Source organism: Nothobranchius furzeri, chromosome 14 (genome assembly GCF_043380555.1).
Source record: "Nothobranchius furzeri strain GRZ-AD chromosome 14, NfurGRZ-RIMD1, whole genome shotgun sequence".
Taxonomy (NCBI): Eukaryota; Metazoa; Chordata; class Actinopteri; order Cyprinodontiformes; family Nothobranchiidae; genus Nothobranchius; species Nothobranchius furzeri.
Window position 1 is genome coordinate 18,954,369 of NC_091754.1, and position 26,677 is coordinate 18,981,045.

The 26,677-nt window shown below is 41.6% G+C and overlaps 2 protein-coding genes across 2 annotated transcripts in view; one reads left to right on the top strand and one right to left on the bottom strand.

The window, feature by feature from the left end:
• Positions 1–372: 372 nt before the first annotated feature.
• Positions 373–3,837, top strand: upp2 (uridine phosphorylase 2). Its single transcript, XM_015966614.3, has 7 exons — positions 373–547; positions 619–733; positions 819–977; positions 1,062–1,176; positions 1,274–1,483; positions 3,060–3,206; positions 3,320–3,837. Exons 1-7 carry the CDS (start codon positions 492–494, stop codon positions 3,460–3,462), a joined length of 945 nt encoding a protein of 314 aa, XP_015822100.1. The 5' UTR covers positions 373–491; the 3' UTR covers positions 3,463–3,837.
• Positions 3,838–5,749: 1,912 nt separating this feature from the next.
• Positions 5,750–26,677, bottom strand: part of LOC107390083 (coiled-coil domain-containing protein 148) — a 38,363-nt gene continuing 17,435 nt past the window's right edge. The window contains exons 9-15 of the mRNA XM_015966613.3: positions 26,523–26,661; positions 22,398–22,604; positions 9,603–9,743; positions 8,817–8,935; positions 6,644–6,761; positions 6,387–6,515; positions 5,750–6,027 (exon numbers count right to left, since the gene is read on the bottom strand). Of these exons, the coding sequence (XP_015822099.1) occupies positions 5,884–6,027; positions 6,387–6,515; positions 6,644–6,761; positions 8,817–8,935; positions 9,603–9,743; positions 22,398–22,604; positions 26,523–26,661 (997 nt within the window). The 3' untranslated portion in view covers positions 5,750–5,883. The remainder of the gene's footprint in view (positions 6,028–6,386; positions 6,516–6,643; positions 6,762–8,816; positions 8,936–9,602; positions 9,744–22,397; positions 22,605–26,522; positions 26,662–26,677) is intronic.

Consider the following 26,677-nt stretch of genomic DNA (forward strand, 5'->3'; position numbering starts at 1 on the left):
TTTCATTTAAAATCTCATCTTAATCTTGACTTTTAGCTAGGTAGCCCTATTAGTCAGCTTGGTAACTCTGTGCATCTGTTTTGATATGTCAAGTTGTTTCATGTCAGGGTCAAAGGTTATCTCCGTGTTCTCTGAAATTATGTCACAGCATGTCAGGAGTTCGCTGGGATCAGATGGGCTGTCGTTAAAACGCTGCACTCTGAATCATCCCGCTGTTTTTATGTTCTCCTCGGTGCCGTCAGTGGGGAATTATTTTTTTTTTTTTTTTGCACGTTACTCGTGTTTTGTTTTATAAGCGAGTTTATGTTTGACTAGTGGGTGCTTTTACCAGAACAGCGATTGCCGCTACTCCTCTTTATAGAGCCAATCAGTGACGAGGTCAGAGGGGACCACTATATCAGCTGTGCAGCTGAAAGTCACTCCTGTTAGAAAGAAAGCTTTGCAACAAGTTCTTGAACGATCTTCAGCAACCTTTGAAGAAAACCGAAGTCATGGCCCCGATTCTGATTCTGAGCTGCATGGGGCACGATCACAACGAATACATCAAGTGAGTATATCCAGCGTTTTACTATGGTTTTACTTCTGATCGTGGAATAATACAAAAGAAAATACTTCTAGACAACAAGTCCAAGTGAAGAATCCCTATTTGGACACTATGGAGGAGGACATCTTGTACCACTTCAACTTGAGCACAAAGACTCACAACCTTCCAGAGATGTTTGGAGACACAAAGGTTTGTGAAAAGCGGGATTTAAGAACAAAATCAGAGCTAGTTTGATTACACAGATGTCACCTGCTCTGTTTTGTATCTTTCACAGTTTGTTTGTGTTGGAGGAAGCGGAAACCGAATGAAGTCTTTCGCCCAGTTCATGCACAAGGAGCTAAACTTGCCTGGAAACCCAGAGGACATCAGGGATATCTGTGAGGGAACTGATCGCTACTGCATGTACAAAGTGGGACCAGTACTCTCTATAAGTGTAAGCACTTAAAACATTATAATACACACATTTATTATGAATCAGCAGATTCCAGGATTAATTTCCATTTATTGTTTGTGACAGCACGGCATGGGAGTCCCCTCCATCTCCATCATGCTGCATGAGCTCATCAAATTGCTGCATCACGCTCAGTGTCATGATGTGGTTCTGTTTCGCCTGGGAACCTCTGGCGGTGTTGGTAAATTAGTGTTTTTATATTCAAAACTGACAGAAAGCTTCACTCGTGTTGTGATCAATGGGTGGTAAATATGAAATGTCCCTGGTGTTGCCTCCAGGTCTGGCTCCGGGGACAGTAGTGATCACTGATAAGGCAGTGGACTACTCCTTCCGCCCCCAGTTTGAACAAGTTGTTCTGGGTAAAGTCATTACCAGGAGCACGGAGCTGGATGAGGGCGTGGTCAGCGAGCTCCTGCAGTGCTCCCACGAGCTTCAAAACCTGCCAACTGTCATTGGAAACACCATGTGTACCCACGATTTCTATGAAGGTGCCAAACTCATAATAATCCACATTTTATTTTGAAAGAAACGTCTTAATTGAAGGAAAATGGATGCTGTAATCACAGTTTGCTATGAAAAACCCCAAAATGTTAATTCACTATGAGAAAAAATATCAAAGGAAATGATAAAATGTTGAAACAATTTAATTTCACTGCAGAACAGTTATGCCATATTATCTCTCTGCCTGGTAAGGTTATAGCAGACAGGTGGCCAATTCTGACAGAAAACAAACAGCACCAGCCATAACACTCCCCCCCCCCCCCCTTAAGAATAAAGTTATTAACTTTAACACAAATCCCCCACCCTAAATCACAAAACAGCCCCAAAATCAATACTATATGATTAACTGCAGGCCAATGGCATAGGTGCAAAGCAGGAGCTGGGAGGCGACAATCAACTCTGGATTCGATGTAGACAATACAGGTTCCAGAAGTCTCACATCCTTTACACAAACAAATCCACTGCTCACCCAAAGTTCAGTCTCATCACAACGATGATATCCAACAGCGACAGTGATCTTCACCAATGCTCCAGTCTTCCAGACAGGCTGCTCACAGTCACAGATGCAACCAGTCTAGGTGTCAAAGAGACAGTTCACAGTGAGGAAGAGTTTTTCAAAAGCTCTGACCTCTTCCTTTTTAGCGTGGCTAAGCCAGTATCCACCGCAGATGTAGCCACACCAGCAGGGATGACAGGAGGCGGGGCTACCAAGGGTGACACATCTAGGCTTCCAGATCCACAGCACCGTGAGAGCGACGCTCGGTCTTCTCCCCCTACAGAAAATTCGGTCCATTTGAGCCATCTTCAAATCCAGAGATGATGTGTCACCTCCCACATTCCACACCCACAACACACACCAATGAGCGCATGGGATGGAGCGTCTGAACTTTTCTGAAAAAAAAAAATCAATAAAATAAGAAAAACTCCAAAAATATCAAACACCCAGAGGAAGAGCACATGTCCAGGAAGAATTAGGGATCAAAAGAAATCCCGGACGGGCCCCTATTTGTTACGATCCAAGCTGTCTAGAGGGCCTGGGGTAACAGGGAGGACACAAGTTTGGGTGTTTAAAAGTTAACTTAAACAAATTTATTCACACCAAGGAAAATTACTAAACACAACTGGACTAATCGGCGGCAACTAAATAGTAAAACAAAATAAACTCTACTTAGCCAATTTAACTACAACTCAGGGAACCCCCTGCACACACAAGAACATTAATGTTCAAATCAGGGAACCCCTGCACATAAAAGACACAAATTGGCTAAAAGAGATTAAAACAAAGGCACGCCGAGGTGCCAACAGGCCAGAGACCACATGCCCAGCCTGTTGCTCCCTGATGATGAGGGCTGGGTGGCTTTTATGCAGTGAGTCCTCATTCAGCTGCTGATTGTTATTGCCACCAGCTGGGACTTCAGGGTGGAGCCGCACAGGTGTGGGAGAAGCCAGGTGCTGCAAAACAGCTCCTCACACACACAAGCGGGATAAAAACAGAGGAGTAAGAAATGAAATAAAAACATAAATGGCACCAGCCATAACACACATGCTGTCTTGTCTCTGCAGGTCAAGGCAGGCTCGATGGAGCTCTTTGCTCCTTCTCTCAGGAGGAGAAGCTGGATTATCTGAAGAAGGCCCACGAGGCCGGAGTGAGGAATATTGAAATGGAGTCAACAGTCTTTGCCGCCATGTGCCGAGTCTGTGGCCTCAGAGGTAAATTGTCTTCTCTTGGTCAATATAACTGATAAAACTGCCTTTTCTGTTCAATGTCCAACTTCACAAAATAACCGTCACCTGTTGTGAGATACTGTTTTTTCCCCATCCAGCGGCTGTGGTCTGCGTTACTCTGCTGAACCGCTTTGATGGAGACCAGATCACCTCCCCTCATGAAGTCCTGGTGGAGTACCAGCAGAGACCTCAAGTCCTGGTGTCTCACTTCATCAAGAAACGTTTGGGAATTACAGCCTGAACGCTCTTGAAAATAAACATTGTATATTGATTTGATTGATATGTATATAATATGCTCTTCTCAACATGTTGTTATCTGAACTGGACTCTTATTTTGAAGAGTTGAATCTTTTCTTAAGGATTTAGGGGATAAAACCAAAAGACTAGCATTTCTTACTTCTAAATATATATTTAAAATATGTATTTTATCTTTTATTATGAAGCACTTTGTTATTTATGTGAATTATTATGAAGTTTAATCAATTTTTTTTGTTTACGCTTATTTCCACATAGACTGGTTAAATTTTGATGTTTCTGAAACTGATTTAATGTTTCAATGACTGAAAACTGAAATGTTAAAGATGCCAATATATGTAAGAATAAAGCAAAAAGGACATCCTGTGGTCATTTAGTGTTACTGCAGTCCATTTTTCTAAACAAAAAGTGACTTTATTGCTCCTGTTCAGTGAGTTTTGTGGCTGTTATCAGGTACAGCTTAGTGCCAGAAGATTCTAGATGACAAATGAAGACAAATCTACGCAGTACGTATATAAAAACATTTTTATATCTGATGTTAGTACTCTTGGGTGTTTTATGGTAGCATTAGAGGAAGTGTTTCTTTTTGCCATCTTGTTGTTAGCTTGCTGCTTTAGTTCTGAATGACTCATTAAAGGAAGTAAAGCGCCACAACTGTCAAACAGATATAAACAATGATGAACAAGAATCTGCTTCTAGACCAGCAGAAAGAGAAAATCAAACAAAAACAACAATACAACAAGAGCAAGCCATCACTGCGTCAACCTAATGAGGAAATATAAAATCAACATTGTTTTGCTGAATCACAGTGCATTTAGTGCCAACCACAGCCTTAAGACATGTGTTGAAAATGCCCAAGTCCATTATGAGCACCTGAATGTGTACACGAGCTTGTATATGTGAGATTTCTCTATAGGAGCGTCCAATGAGTGAGTGTGAGGAGCCACACATCTGCCCCCAAAGTTGTGCAGAAGATTAAGGGAGCTCCAAGCCCCAGAGATCCAGAAGCTACCCCAGAGTGCAGGGAGACTGTCACCAGAGAAGCCCCAGCCCCCTCTCGAGAGGTGCAGAGGATTGCCCCAGGGGGTCACAATCAGCAGCTGGCAGAGTCCCAGAAGATAACAGCTGCAAGCTTCTAATCTATTTATCTGCTTCTAATTCATGATTAGCATTGTTAGCTCAACGTTAGCCTCTAGCCTCCTACTATATTAGAGGATGCCACGGCTTCATAGGCTTCCATTTACTGGTTTCGCTTTTTTAAACAACTCTGGAGCTTTTTGCCACAGTAGGGCTTGCCGATGCAGGTTCGGTAACCCTGCGGACTGATAGATTGTGAACAAATACAACTTCCCTCTTGGTCATTTTGAAAGGAGAAAAACTGACAACCCCCAGCCAGCTGAGAAATAAATCTGTTTCAATGTAACCTTCCTTCCAACATGATTGAGACATTGGACTGTTTGTTATTATTTCACTGTAAAGTTCTTACATATTATACGCTTTAGCTCACCTAGCAAGGCATCAGACTCCCGCGCAGAAGTCCTGGATTCGATTCTGAGTGTGAACGTAATTTTCTTTTTTACATTAATGGTATATTTTTTTACAATAAGATGCCAAAATTTTTATTTGAGACTCGCCAAATGGCATTGAATTCACAGATAAAAAAGATGTGGGTTCAACTTTCATTTTGGAACAATTTTTCAAGCAAGGGAAGGAAAGATCCGAGCATGCAGACCTGACCCATCATAAACCTTTGTCAGCTGTGCTGAAGAGAAAGGTACAGAACCAAATTATTTAATTAGTTAGCTGCACGTTCTCCTGTCCTCTGTCCTCCAGGCCACACACACACACACACACACACACACACACACACACACACACACACACACACACACACACACACACACACACACACACACACACACACACACAAGGGACTGTCTCAGCTGTTATTTACGTTAAGGAGTGTGCACGTACAGCATGCGCGCCTCGTGCACGAGCCTACTAATGAAGCTGCCGTTACACATTTGGCCTGAGGGGGCAATTGCGAGCATAAAAATTCTAAAGTCCCTTTAAACTCAAAAAACTGATGGAAATAACAGGTTTCAGTCCTCAAAATATTTTGATGAATATTTGTAATATTTCATGTTAAAATATTTTACAGTTGAAAATCTGCATGTCAAATACAGATTACATTTTTGTTATATTTACACTGATAATGTGCATTATGAAGTGAACTATTCTCATCATCTACAAAAAACAACAATTACTACTAATCTGAAGCTTTCTTTTATTTAAACAAAGTACTTTGAAAACGCAGCATCTGCTGCAGCAAACGGCATCAGATTTTGCAAACTATCATTTTACATTTAATTCCAGAGCAAAGTCATGCAGGAATAAATGAGTCTGGTTAAAATTTCAGTGTGGATTCTGTGTCCCGTCGAGGCGGTTTGGGGGGCTTCACTTCAGACAGAACTGCCTTTGAGTACTGGCTTTGCTGCAGACCCGCCTCCCGTAGAGCCTGCTCCAGTCGTACTCTCGGATCAGACAAAATCTGGAAAAAGAACACTTCACAGTTAATAAATCACATATTTATGGCTTTTCTGTCCCATTAGAAGTTTGTCTTTTGCCTGTTTACAGTTTGGTTTGAAAGAGTACATTCACACAAAAAATAAAGTGTATTGATTGATTTAGTGGCCTTGAGATCTGGGCTGAAGTAGTGTTTGATAAGCCAGCCACTTTGTGTATTTTCCCTCAGTTAGGGTTCACTGTCACCCAAAATGAAACAAAACTCAACCGACTGAATGCAAATGAAATAAAATAAACACAAATTCAGGAATCTGCATCACAAAGTCGCTCTTCTCAATGCTAAAAGCAACATGTGAAGGTCAGAAGAGTGCTGGAAAGCCTCACCTGTGTGTCTGTGTATGTGCTAAGGCTGTAAAGAGGCTTCTGCAGCTCGTTCTCATTCAGGTGTCGACTCTTCCAAGCCTCCGTATCTCCCATCATCCTCTCTGGGTCGGCCTCTGCCACCACCTCAACCTAGGTGACAGAAAAAGAAGAAAAAAGGGTGGCCCATAAGGTGGCGCTGGTGAACGCTCAGTTAAAGATGGGCTCCAGTTCTTCCCTCTGTGAGTGGCTGAAGGTGTTAAGATCAGATAACGATTCACCTGCTTTCTGAGAGCTTCCAGACGATTCTGTTTGTCTTGCTCTTCTCTTTGCCGCTCCAGCTCCAGCTCCTCTCTCTCCTTCCTTCGCTGCTGCAAGACATCGGCCCGAAACTGGACCCTAACGGGAGCAGACAGAGGCTGTGGACATCACACCTGTGCAACAACTCTGTTTCTTTTGCCAGGGCCACAGGCAGGTTACACATCACTGCTCACGCAGCAAACCTTCAGGCTGTGCAGAGGCTTAATGGAGCTGCCAGACTGCAGCCAGCTTTACCCCACTCATCCCTTTTTTTTATCTCTTTCTCGTCCTTCTAATAATTTCTAGTCTCAGACCTGCCAGATTCAGTCTAATAGACACAGTCAACACATTAAAAGCAGGTAAAAAGAGTTTCTGAGCTAAGAAAAACAACAAAGATCATCTCAAATGGTCAGAATTGTGTTTTTGTCAAGAGTGAGTCTTCATTAGGCCGGATTTTCTAAACCAAGTCTATTCATATGATGTTGTCTTCAAAATGACATAAAAGGAAATGTATTGGAGTTAAAAAGTCCTAAAAATAGCTTTTAAAAGAAAAAGAAGGAACTTAACACCAGATCCATCTAAAAGCAGCAAAAGTTAGAGCATGGCCAGGTCCAAATTATGAATCGGCTTAAACCAATACATCACTGGTGCTGCATGAGCGAGTTTCAAAAGGCCTGTATCATGCCATTTTACACTTTACGGAGCAAAGACAGACACAACATATGATAAAATATGGCAATATTGAGATGTCATTTTAATGAAATGTTGGTTCTTTTCTTGAGCCGTTCCTTCAAGCTGGTAATAACATGCTCGGTTTCAAATAAACCCCGCCTCCCCTCATGTGAATTCCATCAGCTGCAGATCCAGAGAATGCAGATTCACTCCGATAAGTCCCACTCAGCCAATTCTAATTTCCCCATTTGTGATGTCACAAACGGGGAAATTAGAGTAGAAACTCCTCTTACGGCTAGTTTATACTTCTTTGTCTGTATTGATGCGGAGACACGCAACACAATTACTCGTTGCTGCAAGGGTTCTCCAACTGGCTCACAAGGATACACGGAGTGGAGCCCACTTCTCTAAATATTTGTCAAAAGTGGCAGAGACCGCAAGCCTGTGATTGGTCAGGACGCCACTTCCTTCAACTTCTTCAACAGCACTGCCATTGCCCCTCAAAAAAAAAATTCAACAAGAACTGAACATACCTAGCGGCAGACACGGAGCAGATTGAAGAACGTCTCACGGAAAAAGTCAGACAACATAAACGTTTATACAACCATGACTGAAGGAGTACAAAGGTACACCAAAGACTTTTTATTCATGGCAGGAAATTAAAGAAAGCGTGAGTTTAGAGGTGGTGACTGAAGAGATGGAGGACAGAATTTGTCCGTGTTAAAAAGCCTCTGAAATACATAAAAACAATATAAACACACTAGAGACATGTCTGCATTGGTGGCAGGTACCCCAGAAGAGTGCTGCACCCTCTGCTGTCCTATTAAAGTTAAAGACCCATTAGTTGTCACACACACTGGTGTGTGAAATTTGTTCTCTGCATATGATCCATCCCTAGGGGGTGCGGTGAGCTGCAGACACAGCCGCGCTCGGGTACCATTTGGTGGTTTAACCCCCCCAATCCAACCCCTTATGGCTGAGTGTCAAGTGGGGAGGCACTGGTTCCCATTTTTAAAGTCTTTGGTATGACCCGAGCGTGGATTTGAACCAACAATCTACCCGTCTCAGAGTGGACACTCATACCACTAGGCTACTGACCTGGTTAAACACTGACACACCAACAGTGTGTGTGTGTGTGTGTGTGTGTGTGTGTGTGTGTGTGTGTGTGTGTGTGTGTGTGTGTGTGTGTGCACAAACTAGGCGTTATTTGCACGAAAATAGCTGCAGCAGGAGGAGCAGCGGCTCTACTCTGAGCCCCTTCCAGATATGCGGGTGGGTAGGTGCAGTGAGTTTTACTGCCGCAGCGCCACCCTCTTGGTCCGCCTCCTCATGGTGAATTTTCCAAACAGGAAGTACAGGTGAAATAAGACTCTGGTAGGGGGGTGACTTACTCTTTAAGAAAAAAGTCCTAACGTGTCCCCATTAAACACATCGTCACAGATGGTAGTGATAAATGTCAAAGTTCAGTAACCTGTCTCCCACCTCTGCCTGTCTCTCCTCGCCTGCTCCTCCATGATGCTCCTCAGAGCAGCGAGTCTCTCCTGATCTCTGCGCTCCAGAACCTCCGTCCTCTTCTGCTGCTTCAAATGAAACTGCTTCACCTGAATCCCGACAAATAAAAAAAGAAGCATCCAGAAAAGTTGAGTGTCTCAAAACTCTTAGTGATCATCACGTCGTATTGACTAAAGCAGCAAGAATCTGATTTGTGTAAACAAAGAGAACGAGATAATTCTGACTGTGTTGAATTCTCTGGAATCCAATGAGGCTTAAATGTTCTCATTAATCAGAGAACATCTCGGGTTGCCTGTTCTCCCTAAGCAGACCCTCGAGGAGAGAGTTAATTAAACAGTTTGAAACTCACACACTTCATGGCATTATCGCACCTGTGTGTTCGATCGTATAAAACGGATAATCAAAATCCCCCGAGTGACGGTAAAAGCTCTCGCTTTCAGTCTGACGACACCCAGAGCTTCCTTTCTGCAAATCAGTTTTTTTTAGTGTATCGACTTGTTTTTCATTCACTTAAGTTTTCTCCATTTTTAGGTAGCTGTGTGCGTTTTAGTTGCACAATTTAAATTGATTGTGTTTACTTTTTCCCAAATTATCTAAAAAAACATCATATATAATCTAAAATTGGATTAATCACAATTTAAAAGTTAATTGTGTATATTAATCAACAAGCTTCATCCCAGAATCACTCATAAAACTTGCAGAAAACATTTTTCTTGAGCACTGTCATTTTAGTGTTAGTGCAGACAGACAGCTTACTTTTTCTTTCTGCTGTGACCTGACAGCAGCCTCCTGCTCCTGCTCCCTCTTCATCCTCTCCTCTTCTTCCTCCTGTCGTCTTGCAGCTATGGCCGCCTCCAGCTTTGCCACCTCCTCCTGCTGGGCCCGCCACTTCTTCAGCTATGATAATGCACACCAGGGAAAAAACGCAAGAGAAGGCACATTATTATGCAAAAGCGGCTGCTTTGAAAGAATTACAGGCAAACGAGCTGCTATCAACATGAGTGATGGAAGAGTTTTTTTTTTCTTGCATTTTTCTGTTTGATCTCCTCAGGAGTCAAGGCACCAAAATTACAAAACCATGCTTCTTGTTCCTAATGTGTGCATCCTACTGTATATTTGTGATTTCTTGTATTTTCATTTAAGCCCGAAAATTGTACCCCAGTAGACTTTTCTGGCAAACAATTGTCACATTACTTGTATAAAGGGGTAAGGATATATAAGTTTCCACTTCAGCCTACTCCTTTTCAAACACAGAAGAAGGGATGATATGTATTTTTTCTGTTTGTGGTATTTAAAAAAAATTATGTATGTTTTCTTTGTTTGAAATAAACTAAACTAATAACATAGACACACACAGAGGATCTTAAACCATCACAAGTGTCTAATCCTGCCCCACTTCAAACACTTAACCATAATTCAGCTCAAATCCTGACAAAAAAGCAGGTCTTCACCCTGGAAAATCACTTCATTAACCCATAGACCATATTTGGTCCCCTGGAGGACTCCCCCATGTGCCCTGCCATGCTTTTATCCTTGTAATAACACAACGCGCACACTCCCTGACTCGTGGCATAACGTTAGCTAAAGAGTGAGTGACAGGCTGGATATGCCGCAGCCTCTCTGTGTCGTGCCGGGTATTAGAGTGTTGCATTCCGACCGGGCAGACAGATTTACAGATCTGTCAGAGACCAGAGCTTAGAGATCCCCAAAGGAACCAACTGCACATTAACATGCTCACACCATTGACATTAAGGCTCACACACACATTAGCGGTGGCCGTTATCATCAAGTCAGTCGTACTTGATGTCTGACTGGGATAAAAGCATGCTGTGTGTTTAACCAAAGGAGGCCTTCAAGCGTTTCAGCCTTTAATTCGCTTCTATTTAGGGATTTTCCCACATAAACCCGTGAAACAGATCAATTTTCCTCAAACCGGACGTGATGCAAGGCTCTTCAGAATCAAGTTCAGTGGTGAAACAAGAGAGAAAATAAAGACTCCGGTGATTAAATCAGCACGTTGATCTACATCTGATTTCACTTGTCTGAAGGACAAAACCCTCATTATGTTACATGTAGCTTAGCTTGTGTCTGCTAAAGCTGGAGCTGATTCTCATACGGCCTTGTAGTGTAATCTGGTGACAGTGAAAGGACACGGTATTGATTTCTGCAAATGCTGGTGCTCAGCTGAGCAGAACATTAAATCTACAAAAGCAATCATACACGTAGAAGTGTCCGTATTGACACGATGTCCATAAAAGTGAGGACTTTGTCTTTTGATGACTTTAGAGAAAATAAACAGTTAGTTTTGTATGCATGGAAGTAGAAATGCATACATTTACTTATTATTGCTTGTTGCTAAAAGTAAAAAAGGTGGTTAACAATATCTCCTGAACCACTGAATGGATTTCAGTGGATTTTTGTTAAAGCGACACTAAAGGGGTTTTTAACACTTTAGCTATTGCTCTCCAACTAGTTTCAGTTTCTGGCCCTCTGCTGGTCAGAAACTACACTTAACAGTGGCGTGGGTAGGTGCACTAGAGTGGGCTCTACCTAGCCTAGTGAACTAGACCAAATTCTTGCTTTGGAGTTTTATATTATAGTTATATTCACATATATAGTCTGGCTTGCCAGGCTAGGCTCTACCTGCTTTACAGCAATTACGGTAGCTAATGGAAAAGCTAGCAGTTAGATTTTTCAGTTCGACGACCATCAATAAAAAGCACAAGGAGTATTTTGCTTTTCTTGTTGGCACAGTCCTGAAGTAACAGTAAGAGAGTAATGTCTTTGTGGAGATGAAGCAAAGAGCTAAAACCAGAGTGAACATCGGCGTGGCCTACACTCGTTTGAGGGAGCTGAAGGAGGCTACAGAATCCCAAACTGACAGTGATCTGGCTTCATTGCTACTGGACTTGTAAGTAATAACACCTTGATTTCCAACAGTGTGGACCTGTAATTTTGTGGCTTATGTAGTAGCAGTTGGCTCGTGTTAGCATTAGCTTGCTGTTAGCGCTAACTAAAGCAGGTTTGTTTACGACAGTTTCAGCCAGTAGGAGGGAGAAGCAAGGAAACATATTTAGCGTTGCCTTAAATCATCTCTAAATATACATCTACCATTGATTAGCTGTTAAATTTGCCCCAAATCAAGACTTCCACCAACATTAGCCAACACAACAATAACTTCCACTTAGTCTATTAGGCCAATGTTGAGTTCAAATTTGTTAGCTGCCAGTGATCCCCATCGGAAATGCCAAGTAAAAACAATTAGCTTAATATCTTGCTTTTTTGCAAGAAATCTCACGAATTTATTTAAGTTTTTACAAAAATGACCACAGTTCTATTCATTTCTCAACATAAGGACCTTAGTTTAAATAAAGTTCCATAAAACGCATTGTCTCAGTAGAAAGGGCTTGTGCTGCTGTGGATGCTTAAAATGTATTTGAAAATACTGCTGAAGAATTGAGACTGTTTCAAGAACGTAAGGATTCATCCAGAAACATCAAGGGTAAAAGCCTAAAAGTGTCATGGTCTGCATCTGCCCCCTCCTTTATGTGTCTCCTAATGTTTCTCCATCCCTGCCTGGATTCCCTTTTGTGTTCTCTTAGCGCCCTCTTGTGTCCTTTGTCTGCATCTCTGTTATGTGTCTTATGTTGTAGCCCTTTGGCGCCCCATGTGTCCTTTGTCTGCATCTCAGTTTAGTGTCTTATGTTGTTACCTTTTCTAATCCTTCCTCCCAGGTCAGCTCCAGCCTCTCTGTCCCCAGCTCAGTGTGTGTGGTTATGTGTGTGTGCAGGGACGAAATTTTGATTTCAGAAGTGGGGGGGACACAGCAGGCTTGTGCGGATTTGGGGTGGGGGGTGTTATGTAAATACCCCTTGACACGTCACGTGCCCATCTCAATAATTTTTCCATCCTCATATATATATATATATATATATATATATATATATATATATATATATATATATATATATATATATATATATATATATATATCAAAGTTAAAAAATGTACAACTCTATTATTATTTTTATTTATTATCATTATTGAAGTGCAGTTTTGGCTGTTGACAATGGATAGGCCATTGTATTTATTGTTTTGGGTCTTTTTTATTGTTTTTGGTGCAACATTTTCTAACAGGGAGTGAGATTCCTTTTTTATTCAATTTTTGTTTGTTATTTTTATTCATTTAGAAGTTCTGGTTCTGGACATTTCAATGTTAAATGAAGGTTTATTTGTTGCATTTTAAAGGGTGTACTTGCATTATTATGATATATTAACATTAGATTAGTGGTTATTTTGGTCTAGATAATGTTGACAATATCGTTTATCATCAACAATTTGTTGGACAAAATATCGTCCAGCAAAATTTGTTACTTTCCCAGGCCTAGTCAAAAGTATAAAAATTATTTATACATAAACGGTCCCTCCTGAGATCTGGCCGTTTGTTCATTTGCTGTGTTAGAGGACATGCTGAACTAATGTTTTACACATGATCATCACCCTAACATTTGAGTGTATAAAAACATATTAAATATGTTTTTTCCCTTAAAAGTGTTTAAACAGTTGTTGCATTTCAACACACAAAAAATAAATGGAAAAAATAAGATAAATCTAATGAAAAGTGTACATCTTTGACATTAAGCTTAAAAAAATCTGTTGACGATGATACTGTTCATTTTTCAGAGCTTTTTAATGTGAACATATACATTGCAATAGATAAGTTTACAATAAAGTTAAATGATAAAAGTTTTGAAGTTACACTTCTACTACTACTAGTAATAATAATTATGATGATAATAGTAATAATAATAAAACAATAATTATAATAATACGAATAAATTGTGTCTGAGGAGTCAGTTATGTGGAGGAGATGAGTTTGTAAAAGTTAGTTTTGAGTATGTTTGTGAAGGAGGAGGTGAGTCTGAGCTTAATGCAGGGGTGTCACATGTCCAACTTACGTTTTGACTTTGAAAGAAGTCTCTTATATCCACTTTTCGTTTTCTTGACATGCTGCCTCCTGGCTGTGCCTAACTACCAAAGACTCACAAATGAACAGTTGTTCAAATGTTATGTAATGGAAGCTGAGCTGAGCTCTGATATTACACAGCGTCTAGTTGACGATGTGACTCAGTACCGGTGTTCCCTAGCGGCTCCAAACTAGCAAAACAACGTGAGCACGTTCTGACTGTTTACAACTTGAGTGACAGCAGCAACAGCCAATAATACGTTAGCAAGTATCAGCAGAGCCAATAGATTAGCTTTTGGGCGGGTCTAATAGTAAACCGGTTTCCGTTTCGGTCCTAGTGCTCAACCAAATCCATTTAATGGAGCGTAACATTGTTTTTGGATGGAAAAAAGTGCAGGGGACCAAAACTGCCTTTTGAAAAAGTGGGGGGGACATGTCCCACCCGTCCCCCCCCCAAAATTACGTCCCAGTGTGTGTGTATGTGCTATGTCCTCCTCCAGCTAGTTTGTGTGAGCCATTCCCTCTGTCTTTAGGTAATTGTTGTTTAGTTTTGTGTTTAGGTATTTGCCCTCCTCTGTTTCAGTTTTCCCCATTGAGATAATTATTGTCACCTGCCTTCCCTCCAGCCCTCACTCCACACACCTGCTTCCTGTTTCCTTAATGGGTCTCCCAGTCTATTTAAGCCCTGTCTTGTGTCGGTCCATTGTATGTATGTGTATTCTGTCAGTGTTTGCTCGTGCTCTTGCGAGCTTTGTTTCTCCAGCCTTGGAGTTTTGGACTTTAGGCTCGCTACATGGATTTACTTTTGTTCCTCCTTCAAGAATAAAGGATTTTGCTTTTCATCATCCCTGCCTCGTGCCATCATGGGTTACTGCATATTTGGGTCCCAACATCCTCAAAACGCGACAAAAAGTGTTGGAGCAACATCTGCTGCCATCCCAGCAGATTTTGAAGGACGTTTTTGCTTATTTAAAGAGCAATTCACCCCAAAATCAACTTATTTTGCTGAAAAATTGTACAAATGAATGTCTAATAGTGCTATGGACATGTCCGGACATCGTTTGGGCTTCTTCGGGTTAAAACTCTGCACTACATTTGAATTTGAATCGACCATCGCTATTGGCTAAGAGCTACCCTGTGATGTTGCTGTTACCACATTATGTCACGGGGTTAAACGTCTGTCACTCACTGCTCCAGACCCACCCTCTTGGTTTGCCAGGCAACGCCTCCTTGTAGTGCATTTTTCAAACAGTAAATGTGGGAGCAGTAAGATTCTGGAAATGGGCCACTTGTTTGTTTTTTGTTTATTTTTTTAATCAAGGCAGCTGCTAATTCAGCATGGATCCAGTGGATTATGAACTGGGCTTTGTGGATCCAGAAGAACTAAAAGTAAAATGAAGCAAGAGAGGACAGCAAATATTCACAATCTAATCTTTTGTGTCACTTTAATGTCGCTTTATGTTGAAATCCACATGGCTGTAAATAATATGCAAGCAAAATGCATTTTCAGGGGCGTAAGATAAGAATTTTTATGGGTTTTTTGCAGCTGCAGCAGAATTTCAGGTGTTCATTTGCTGTAAAATCAGAGAATAATCTGAAATGTATTGATAAAATCTCAGAGATGTAGACTGACGGAAGACATTTGCTTGAGTTATTGTTCAGGCTAAGATAAAGTGGCATTTTAGGCAACACAAAGACAAAAAAATACCATCATTTTCAGCAATTTGTCACTGGAATCTCATTTTCTGTGGATTCAAACAGAAAAGGAACTCCGTCTTCTTTTCTTGGCGGCACAAAAAAGACTGAAGACATGTCAGAATGACAAAAGAAAGATGGTGTTTTTATCTGAGCCCTGCAGCCTGTTCAAAGCCTTTGTTAGCATAACTGAATAGTCACATTTTTTCTGTAAGGGGGCGTCGCAAAATATGTCATTTCTTTCCTCCTGCGGGTCATTTAATGACAACTTTTTGTGATGTAGAAAAATAAGAATGATACAAATTACAAACAAAATAAAGCTAAAGAGAGTAGTGTTTCTCATCCAAATTTGAGATTATTTCACAGTGAAGCGTTATAAGATTGTAAAATCATTGATGTCAGTTCAGAGTACATTGTTTATTTCTGCAATAATATGATGGTAATTCCAGAATTTTCCTGAAGTCCATCATTTCTCCAAGAAAAATGTGCTCATGTGAGCAATTAAGTCCTCAGAGAGCTGTCAGCTCGTGGCCCACGCTCTGTCTCGACTATAAAGACTCTCCTCAGTGAAAATTAAAAGTCCCTCAGAAGATCTGAAAGCAGCTTGTCCCAAAAGAAAATCTTGATTATTAAAGGAAGAACAAAGAGATCATCTAGCCACAATTTAATCTTTAACCATATTTATTCTCTAAAAGTACTCTGAAGAGCAGTGAGCCTCTTGTAAAAAATACCCCTCAGTTGACAGTTGAGTCTGTCGTCCTGCCAGCCCACTCATCCCCTTCCCACCTGAGCGTGGTGCAACAATCTGCCGTCCCCTCCAGGCTTCATTCATTCATGTGGAAAACACAATCACACAATCAAAGACGCCCGGGGGCAAAATATGAGCGGGAGGTAAAATGAAAGCAAGGACATAATAAAAGACTGGAATAACAAGAACAATAGCAACTAATTACAGCGGCTAGAAAAGCACTGAACAAATGCCTGATGAGTCAAAGAGAGGGGCCTGTTGTTCAGTGATAAAAGGAATGAAATAAGCTTCGTCTCATGCATGAAATCCTAACTCATTGTGTCAACCATCCATTTCATTTGGCTTTTTTTTTTGCAGGTAGTGTGTCCTATATCATGGCTGTTTTATCAGCAGCGCTGTCACCTTAAAATCCTGCAAATCATTTTTTGATTCCAGAGGAGATCATCTTTGATTGTGTGTGACAAAGTGCTCAGAAATCAATTACCTGAGGTTTTCCTCCCACTGCGCCATCGCTTATCTTTGGTCTGTGTGAGACTCAAACAGACAGCGTTGGTCCATAAAACAAGGTCAGGACCAGTTGAGGACCTTCAGACAAGGATCTTTGGCATCTAAGCTGGAGATTTGGCAACATCATAGATGGTGAAACTTCTCGAAAAGTTTGTTTTCTTACTCACTTTTTCACCTGTTTGGTCCTGTACTTCTTTCATCTTTAAAGCTGGGGTACATAGTCCGACATTTTTACAGTAACTTCAGAAATGCCTAAATGTGGCTATCTGACCTTGTTCTATGATATAAAGTAGATCCTTTTTCATAATTTATATTTCCCCTAAGTGCCTTATCTGGCCTCTGCAGCAAAAAAATAGTTTAGTCAGAAGTGTTGACCAATAGAGCTTCAGCTCCACTAGAGGGAGTTGTCAATCAGTGAGAATCTGCCCCATTTGGCTTAGCTTACCAACGAAGAAGAAGCCAGACATAAAAAAAAAAACAAGTACTACAGTTGTTTCCTCCTCTGCCTTCTACTTCTCAAATAAAAGTAAACAGTTAAAATGCAAAAGAGCAAAACTGTGACTGCCGAGCAGAATTTACATTGGAGACACAAGATAGAGGGAGCTTTGTGATCTAAAAAGGCTCAAAACTGATGGAGAGTTGGCCAAGTTTCTTTTGGACAGGTAAATACTAAGTAATTTAATGTACTTTAGAGAACCGTAACCCACTTTTATTAAAAAAAAATTAATAACAGTGCAGATTATTGTTTTGTGATGCATTTACAACAGGCTAATATGGTGCTAGCTTGAATGCTAACTCAACCCGCATTGAATTAATTTTCGTCTGTAAAATTCAAGCTAACTGTGGAAGAGGATGGAGGGGAATGAAATGGGATTTGCCTTTTGTGTATTGGAGCTAAGAAGTGATTAGTGTAACACTCAGCCTTTTGTCTAATTTATGCTTCTTCGTCTGTGTCGGTACAGAGACACGCATCGCCATTATCTGTTGTTGTGAGGGCTCTCCAACAGGCTCACAAGGGCTCGAGTCCACTTTTCTAAACATCGGCCCAATCTCAATACTCGCACTGCGCCCTGCGGACGTCAGCAAAGTGCACTTGGAGAAAGTGCGCTGTAAGGCTTTGAGTGCGTACTACACAAGTGTATAAATAATTGCAGAATTGAGACAGGGAGCACTGCGCCATTGATCGCAGCGCATGCCGAGATGTGGTCACTGTGATACTTTTTTTCAAAAACCTTTATTAACAAATTTTAAACAAACAGTTATTTGAAATAAATTTACATTTTTTGCAGTTTTGTCTAAAAGTTTTAGAGCATCAACTAATCGTCCTAAAATTAACTAATTTCCTTAGAAAATACATATTTTCAGAAAAGGAACTTGAGCTTTTTCTCCTGCAGGACCGCATCGCTGCGGACTTGTGTGAAGTAGCAGATTAAAAGTGCAATGGGGGCGTGGTCAACTTCCGCACTTGAGAATCGAGACACCCTACACACTCGCATCCCTGACTGGAAACGTGCAATTGAAGGGTCCAAGGCTGCAAGTGCAAGTATTGGGATTGGGCCATCCCTCGAACTAGATGGAGAGAACAAGCTTGTGGTTGGTCAGAATGCTGCTTCCTTTGAATTTGTCAACAGCGCCGCCATTGCGCCCTAAAAAAACATTAAAAGAAAGCCAAAGATATCCAGCAATAGAAAACTCAGGATATATGAACGTTTTATCCACCCGTGACTGGAGGAGTATAAAGATACGCAGCAAGCGTTTTATTTGTGAACAAAAATCATGGGAAATGTGGGATTAGAGGCAGCGAGCACGTGAAGAAATGCGGGAGAATGAGATACAAATTCGTCCGTGTTAAAAAGTATCAGAACCACAAAAACACAATACAAACACAATAGTTGGACTTGGACCGGATTTCTCCGTAACACTCCACAGGTAACGGAGAAGTCCGAAGGCAAAATGTCTCCATCAATGCGTGTGCGTCTCTCCCTCACAGAGCTGATGGAAAAGCACAAATTGGGCTTTACGCTAGCCTAGTGAACTAGACCAAATTCTTGCTTTGCTAAGTTTTATATATATATATATATATATATATATATATATATATATATATATATATATATATATATATATATATATATATATATAAATATATATATATATATATTTAGTCTGGCTTGCCAGGCTAGCTTTATGCTACATCAGACAGACTACTGTTCTAGTGTTCTCTGTTGACTTTGCTCTCCCTGCTTGAACATGGAATGAGGCGTGGCTTTCAGCTCCTACCAGAAAGGGAGGGCGAGCTACAGCGATTGAAATCTAAAAGCTCTCTTCCCCCCCCCTTGATGATGTCACTCTAGAAACCAGCTATAAAATGAGACAAGTCAGAGATGCAACAGATACCAACATTTAAAAAAAGAAGGTGCAACAAAAGGAACATCATCTTGTCTCAGTGCTGTGTTGAAGTGCACTGATGATAACAGCTGCAGAAAGAATGACTGGATGCAAGCATCCATCTGATTCTCCACATAAGCAGAAATTTGTGCAAAAGCGCTGCATAAACATGCTGATGCAGAAATATTTAAAAAGTCTATAAAATGACATTTTTCTTTAGACTTTTTTCAAATGATATCAAATTAAAGTGAGTTTGCAAATTCTGCAGGCACATAATCCACGTGATCTGTCCGTTTCTCTTATTGTCGAGAACACACCACATAGGTGCCAGGAGAAGCATGCTGTCCCTTAAATTAGCATTCTTTAAAAATATAAAGAATGTGTCTTTCATTCTTACAAATGCTCATTTTGCTGCATTTGGTACAGTTTCTGATGTCACAACAGTTATTCTCTTGGTTTGTAAAAAATGTGTAAATTATAAAAATATTATACCACATATCAGGTTTTCAGCTACATAATGAAAAATATTAGATTGAACTAAAAGAAACTGTCATGATCTGCCCCGGCCTCCCTGACTGTGTCGCTCCTGCCTTAATGAGTCCAATTGTTCTCACCTGCCCCTCGTTAATATGCCCATGTGTTCCTAATTCTCCCTGTGCATTTATACCTCCCGTCTTGTACCAATCTCAATGGATCATTGAATGTACATGTCCTCGTTTTGTCCTGTCGCTCCCGGTTACCATTAAATCCATTTTTATTTCATCTGTGCCTGCTCTTCTGCCTCCTGAACTCTCCACCACACATGGTCTGCCATCTCCACCCTCTCAACATGACAGAATGATCCAACTAACCTGGACCTGTGGTGAGCTTAACATTCTGTTCTGGAGGATTTTTTTTCCTCTCCCTTTCAGCGGAGGGAGATTCCGGCCTGGAGTTTTGTTTTTCGGCGCATCCTACCTGTTCTCGGGGTGGTCGAAGCCCTCTGGGAGATCCTGGCGCATCCTATTTGTCTTCGGGGTGGTCAGGGTCATTCTCCTCCTGCTGTTTTCGCCCCATCCTGTTTTTCGTGGAAGCTGCTGTTTTCTGGAGTTTTCTATGGAGGTAAAACCCCCTGCGCACGCCAGCGTTCTTCAGAGTGGCAGGGCTGGTCTTCCGCTCCTTGTCTGCTTCCCTTCACCTGAGCCTGCCTGTGGATCCAGTCGAGTCATGGTGTGCACCTGCTCAGGACTGTTTGCCGAGTACCTGCTACCGCTCCTGGTTTCCTCGCGTCGCTCCTGCTGTTTGTCCTGCTTCCTGGTTCACGCTTGCGGGTCTGATCCTGCAGGTCCTTCATGCTGCAGTGTCTGCTGGGTCCCACGCCTGCTGCTGTAGTTCCTACTGGGTCCCACCCCGGCTGCTGCAGTTTTCCAGTTCGTGTTCCAGTCAAGTGTTCGTGGTCTCAAGTCAAGTGTTCGTGGTCTCAAGTCAAGTGTTCGTGGTCTCAAGTCAAGTGTTCGTGGTCTCAAGTCAAGTGTTCGTGGTCTCAAGTCAAGTGTTCGTGTTCGTGGTCTCAAGTCAAGTGTTCGTGGTCTCAAGTCAAGTGTTCGTGGTCTCAAGTCAAGTGTTCGAGTCAGGAGTTCGTGTGTCCGATTTTCCTGGTCCATGCTCAAGAGACCCTCGTCAGTCAGAGTTGTGCCGCCTAACCGAGAGGCCCCTGCTCTGCAACCCCGGTCTGAGTTCTGTGTTCCCGAGTCACGTCTTCAGTGTTCCCTAGTCTCCTGTGCTATGTGGTTTATGGGTGTCTGGTATCCACCCCTTAAGGGGGTGGGGGTGGGGGGGGGGGGGGGGGGGTACTGTCATGATCTGCCCCGGCCTCCCTGACTGTGTCGCTTCTGCCTTAATTAGTCCTATTGTTCTCACCTGCCCCTCGTTAATATGCCCATGTGTTTCTAATTCTCCCTGTGCATTTATACCTCCCGTCTTGTACCAGTCTTCGTTGGATCATTGAATGTGCATGTCTTCGTTTTGTCCTGTCGCTCCCGGTTACCATTAAATCCATTTTTATTTCATCTGTGCCTGCTCTTCTGCCTCCCGAACTCTCCACCACACATGGTCTGCCATCTCCACCCTCTCAACATGACAGAAACTGCAAGTTGTTTGTAGTTTGGTGCAAGACACATATATTAGACAGTGAAAATTCAACCAGACTTTCTGACAAATGAGCCTTATTTGATGTTTCTGGAAGTTCTATTCAGTAGCAGCGACAGAGACAGGGGTTCTCAAGAACTGCACTTTTCACACCAAAATAAATCACTTTTCAGCTTCTTTATAGACTGATTTTCCAATTATAGGCTGCTGAGACAACGAGATGCGATGATCTGTAAAGAAAATTGAAAAATACAAACTGAGAGGGTATTTTAACACCCATCAATGCGGTTAGCTTAAAATGAGTTAGGGCTAGGGTTAGTATGGTTATAGTTTCAAGTATGGCTTCAGCCACCAATCAAAATCAGCTCATATCCTTGGGAAAAAAAGCCTGATCTGCAAATTCAGAAAGACATACAGACACCTTTCAGAGCCGATCACCTGTCGCTCATACTTTGTAGCTTAAAGATACACTCTTCTGAGTTTCCGCCATGTTTGAGTTGGCTAACGTTGATTATTTTTGGGGCTTACCTTTATTTGTTACTTTATCCAAGTTTCATTCGGATAAATAATCATAATGAGAAACGATTTAGCAGAAAACAGATCTTAAACTTTACAAACCGACAGTGCTAAAACTTCTGCGCTGAAAATGGGTGAAGTAACTTTCAGTGATGTCGGCCTGCACCAGCACATGTCAGCATGTCTTATCTAAATAGCCACAGGACAAAAGCTACATTATGGACAAGCTAAGCAAAATCTATTTGTACTGTACAGTATCAACAGCGCACGGATGCATAGTGTCAGTGTGCACCAGTGCTCCTCAGAGACAGCAGCATCATGTTTGCTGGAACATCCTTATTAGCTTGTTTGCATTCACAGTCCGTCCCAAGTGGCAGCTAAAGCGAGGGATGCTGTCAGGCAGCCTGGCCTCATATACAGCCTCATCAGCAGATACACAAGCAGGCAGTCAGAGGGTACCGGCTGTCTGCCCCCTCACACATCTCACTATCACATCTACATCTAAAGCAGGATGACATCATCATTAGACCCAACAATAGAGGCAAGCTCATTTCTGTCAACACTAACAGATGTGGATCAGGTCCTTAAGTGAAAGTTCACTAACTTTCTCTTTGAGATGCAAGCAGATGTCCTGCTGGTGCTGACGCTGCCTATGGAGCTCCAGCTCCTCCTGGTGGGCATGGTCTGCTTCCTGCAGCATGACCCGGGCACTGGCCAGCAGTTCCTCCACGTCTCTGTGCCACTGCTGGGTCACCAGCCTTAGCTGTGATTGGGTGAAGTGCCGCAAGTCCCACAAACGCTGATGCTCGATCTGAAATACAGTCAGGACGTTGGATGAGTAGTGACACGATGGCGGTCGTGATTTTGAAAACATGATGGGAGAAGTCCAAACCTCTGCTGTATTATGCGTCGTGTTTATGTTGTGCTACAAAACATTCTCTGCAACAGTGGGATGTGCTGCATTTAAAGGCAGGAGGACCATCAGGACACCTCAGTGCCAACTCGAACTCTACAGGAGTTTAAAGCGGTCCTTCTCTCCTGGCTGTGAAAATGTTCTGCGGGAAAACCGTTCCTTTCTGTACGAGGGCTGCCCGTAGCTATTCATCATTGTGTCAGCGCTCTCAGAGGCTGTACCACTTGACTGCCTCATTGGAACAGAGGGAATGATATTCATCTGTGGCCTAATAGTGGCTAACTGACAGTGTGAAGGCATTAGACGGCTGACTGGTTTTATTGAAAGTGAGTGAGCTGACAGACCTGCCAGTGGAACAGAAGTGTCAAGATCAGTCAAGCGAGTCTTGTTTATTAATGCACAACTTTTCAAGTTGGAGAAGATCCACCCTTTTTTCTGCACTTTCCCCCCTTGCCCTAACTTGTGTGTTTTAGCAGCAAGTTAGCATCATGTCTGCTCACATGTTTGCATGTTTGCACACATTGTGCAACGCCGGTTTGTGTCCATGTACTTTGGCTGTTGCTCTGAGTGTGGACACATCAGGCAGAGCTGAGTCTGTATCTGATCTCTGTTTCCTCTGTGACACTTAAGAGCACAAAGAACAAAAGTGAAGGACTTAATCAAAACTGCTAAGAAGAATGACTTATCTCTCCTATTACAGAACTTTATGAGGATATCACTTTGAATTATTGCAGGTATTCTCATTTCTGATCACTTGTGAGGTAATAAACGGAAAAGTACCTCATGTAGCAGAGAAGGTATTTACACAGAGAACACTGGAGTTTTGTTATTTTACAAAAATACCCCCCACCCCCACCCCCAGCTAGAGGCAAAAGTTGCACAAACAACTTGGAGTAAATTGTACATTTGGTGCAAGTGCACGCTGTAGAAAAACAGGGAAATAATAGCGAAACCTCTTAAAGGATTCATATGCTCGCTTGGGTCTCTAGAATGAATAAATGCCCTGTGAGTCGTTTTCTGTGGAAAAAAGCTCTGGTGCTCCTAATTCAGGTAGTAGAAATTAGTCAGAGAAGTTGGGGGAGTGGAAAATGACAGGATAATGAGTCTTACTCATTATTATTCAGGATATGTGAACATCTTTCTTCTGATTGGCTAACAGCAACACAGCATTCCCACTACCTCTGTTTGTGCATCTTTCTTGGATAAAAAATGTTGATGTGTTATTTTCATAAAATTACAGAAGCCTAAACATGTTCTGCCATGTTGTGGGTTTTCTAATGCTAACGGTTAGCTTCTGCTCTGCTCTCTCCCGGCTGCAAAATCAACAGTCGGTCACGAGCCAAAGTGGGTGAGTCAATGAATGCTAATAGTAAAGTGGAACGTCGGTTTGTGTGACTTATTCTGACCTGAGTGTTGTCCTGACTCACGTCCATTTTGTTTTGTTAGCTAATGCAGGAAGTAGAGATGGAAGTGAATTTTCATCTTCAGCATGCATATGAAACTTAGATTGTATTTCAAAAAGAACAAGTATTATTTGATTTCTAAGTGAACCTCGCTTTAAAATGCAAGTTTAGAAATCCTGTCTGCACCGTTTTTTTTTTATTTAGAAAAAATAATGAAAAACTAACAAATGGAGTTGATTTAACACCAAGGTTATTTTTATTTGTACTAAAAAGCACCTTGCCTCGTGCACTCTAAATGATAGAGTTAGAATTTTTTTGCACACAGAAAAAAAAAGTCAGGAGAAAAATAGTCTCTCATTACAGTTTTTTTTTTACTTTGAACCTAAAACTCAAAAAATAACACATGATCAATGAAAATTCTGCAGAAACTATACTCATTTTATCACCATCTCTTTAAGGAATCATACATTTATGTGCATAAAAGCTCAGTTCAACTGATCCTTTGACTTTTTTTTGACATTGATCATTTCATCCTCTTCCACTTTGCAGACTTCAGATGAAAAATGCCAAAAACTGCCATTTAAATACTTTTTTTTTGCCCTAAACACTTACATCCGAGCAACATTTATGCACTTAATCAGAGGGATTTCAGAAAACCCAAAAGATTTGGCTGATTATGAAGCTATTTCAATGATGAAGAACAGCTGAATCAAATGGAGACAGAACTCCATCAACTCCCCTGTTTTAGAAAAAAGCAAGAGTGCTAAGAAAGACGCGTCTCCACCTCGCAACGCCCCTGAGGCTGAACGATCACAGCTCCAAATGCAGCACCCAGCTGGAACTGATATGACGACAGGTCTCTGGGCACAGGAGAGGGAGGAGAGAGGGGGGCTGGCGGTTGTCATGGTGATGCAAGCTGGTGGCTAGAGCAAATTGTCCACAGTGTGACATGGCACATCCTGAAGTGTGCTGAGCAGATCATTGTCCTGGATATTCTGCATGCTTGTTACGGGGAGCTACATTGATTAGGGAGTCTTGGACTCAGGACTCCTGACAAGAAAGAGGTGGGCCAAGCACCAAAATCTAAACTTTAAATGGCAAAATTCAAATGCATTAATTCATACATTTGGTAAAGAATGTGTATAATTTTCTGTCAATCTACTTCTCATTTAGTCTTCCTTCCACTCTAATAAAACGAAGTCCCTTTTATGTACATGTTGATGCAATAATGCATTTCTACAAAGTTCTCTACGACTAGTGCATGCACATTCATGCACTATGCTACACCACTTGAGCAGCAGCTGCAGCAGTTACTATTAAAGGGGACATATTAGGACTTTCTTTCTTAAGCTATAATAATTCTATAGTTGAAACAAAACATGCTTATCAATTGTTTTGCACAAAATTCCTCTAACATAAAGCAATTTCAGCAGTTTTATTCTTGACAGTTTCAGTACCTTCCAGAATGAGCCATTTCAGGGCTTTGTCATTTTAAAGAGGCCCTTCACTCTTATTTTTTATTTATTTGCAGTGGTCTACTGTAGGAATAAATACCTTGTAAGTGGTACTCCATGTAAAAAAAGCTCTGGTGCGCCTGTTTGGGGATGGAGAATACAGCCAGTGGAGAAAGTAGCTTCAGACAACAGGATTGGGAGTCTGATTTCCTGATATTTGGAAATCTCGCCTCAAATTGTCTAACAGCAACGTGACTCTACAACTGACTCTGTTTGCTTTGCAACACTGATGTTTTATCTCCACAAATATCACAAGCCTGGAGGAGTTCTGCTGTGTTGCGGAGTTGCTAATGCTAACAGTTAGCTTCTACTACAAGACGACCTCCTTTGTTTCCTGGGTGCTGGGTGAGTTCAAGAATGTAAAGTGAAAGTGTGACATAGATCTGTCAGGCTTTTCAAATTCTGGCATTTCATCATAAATTTTCTATCATAAGCTAATGCAGGAGGTAGGTGAAGGAGACTATCAGTCTGCATCTAAAACTCAGAGTGACTGATAATTTTCAGAAATAAGTAAAAATGTTTTTCAGTGAAGGAAAACAAACTGGAGCTGGCCACACCCACCCCATCCTACTTAAACTGCTATAAGATGAGAAGCTCCGAAATCAGAGTAGACCCCCTGCTTCTCCAGCAGCAGCTCTCTCTTGGACGCGAGAGGTGGTTCTATTTTAATTTCCCTATTTGTGACATCACAAAAGGGGACTTTTTGAAATGGCTCATTTTAGGCACATAAATCCTAAAACCATACACTTACAAGAAAACATTAGGATGATTTTTTTCACGTTTGGAGTGTTTTTAGAGGCAGTAGAGACCCACGTAGCTCCACCAAAGGATGCAAATGGTGGGTTTTGCTTTATGTGTCCCCTTAAGATGTGGCTGGACCTTTTATTTCCTTTACTAACCAGCTCCAGGTTGGTCCTCTGAGGGAACAGTCTCGACAGCATGTCCATTTTGAGTTCTCTGTGTTTGGGCACATCATGAGTGTACAAGGACACGATGAACTGGAAGCGTTTGTGGTCGTCTGCACTCCAGCCACAGAACCTTTCAAATTAATTCA

Coding starts and splice junctions, on each gene's coding strand:
- upp2 (XM_015966614.3), top strand. CDS start 492: ATGGCCCCGATTCTGATTCTGAGCTGCATGGGGCACGATCACAACGAA. Junction 548..618: donor GATCACAACGAATACATCAA/GTGAGTATATCC, acceptor AAATACTTCTAG/ACAACAAGTCCAAGTGAAGA. Junction 734..818: donor AGATGTTTGGAGACACAAAG/GTTTGTGAAAAG, acceptor TATCTTTCACAG/TTTGTTTGTGTTGGAGGAAG.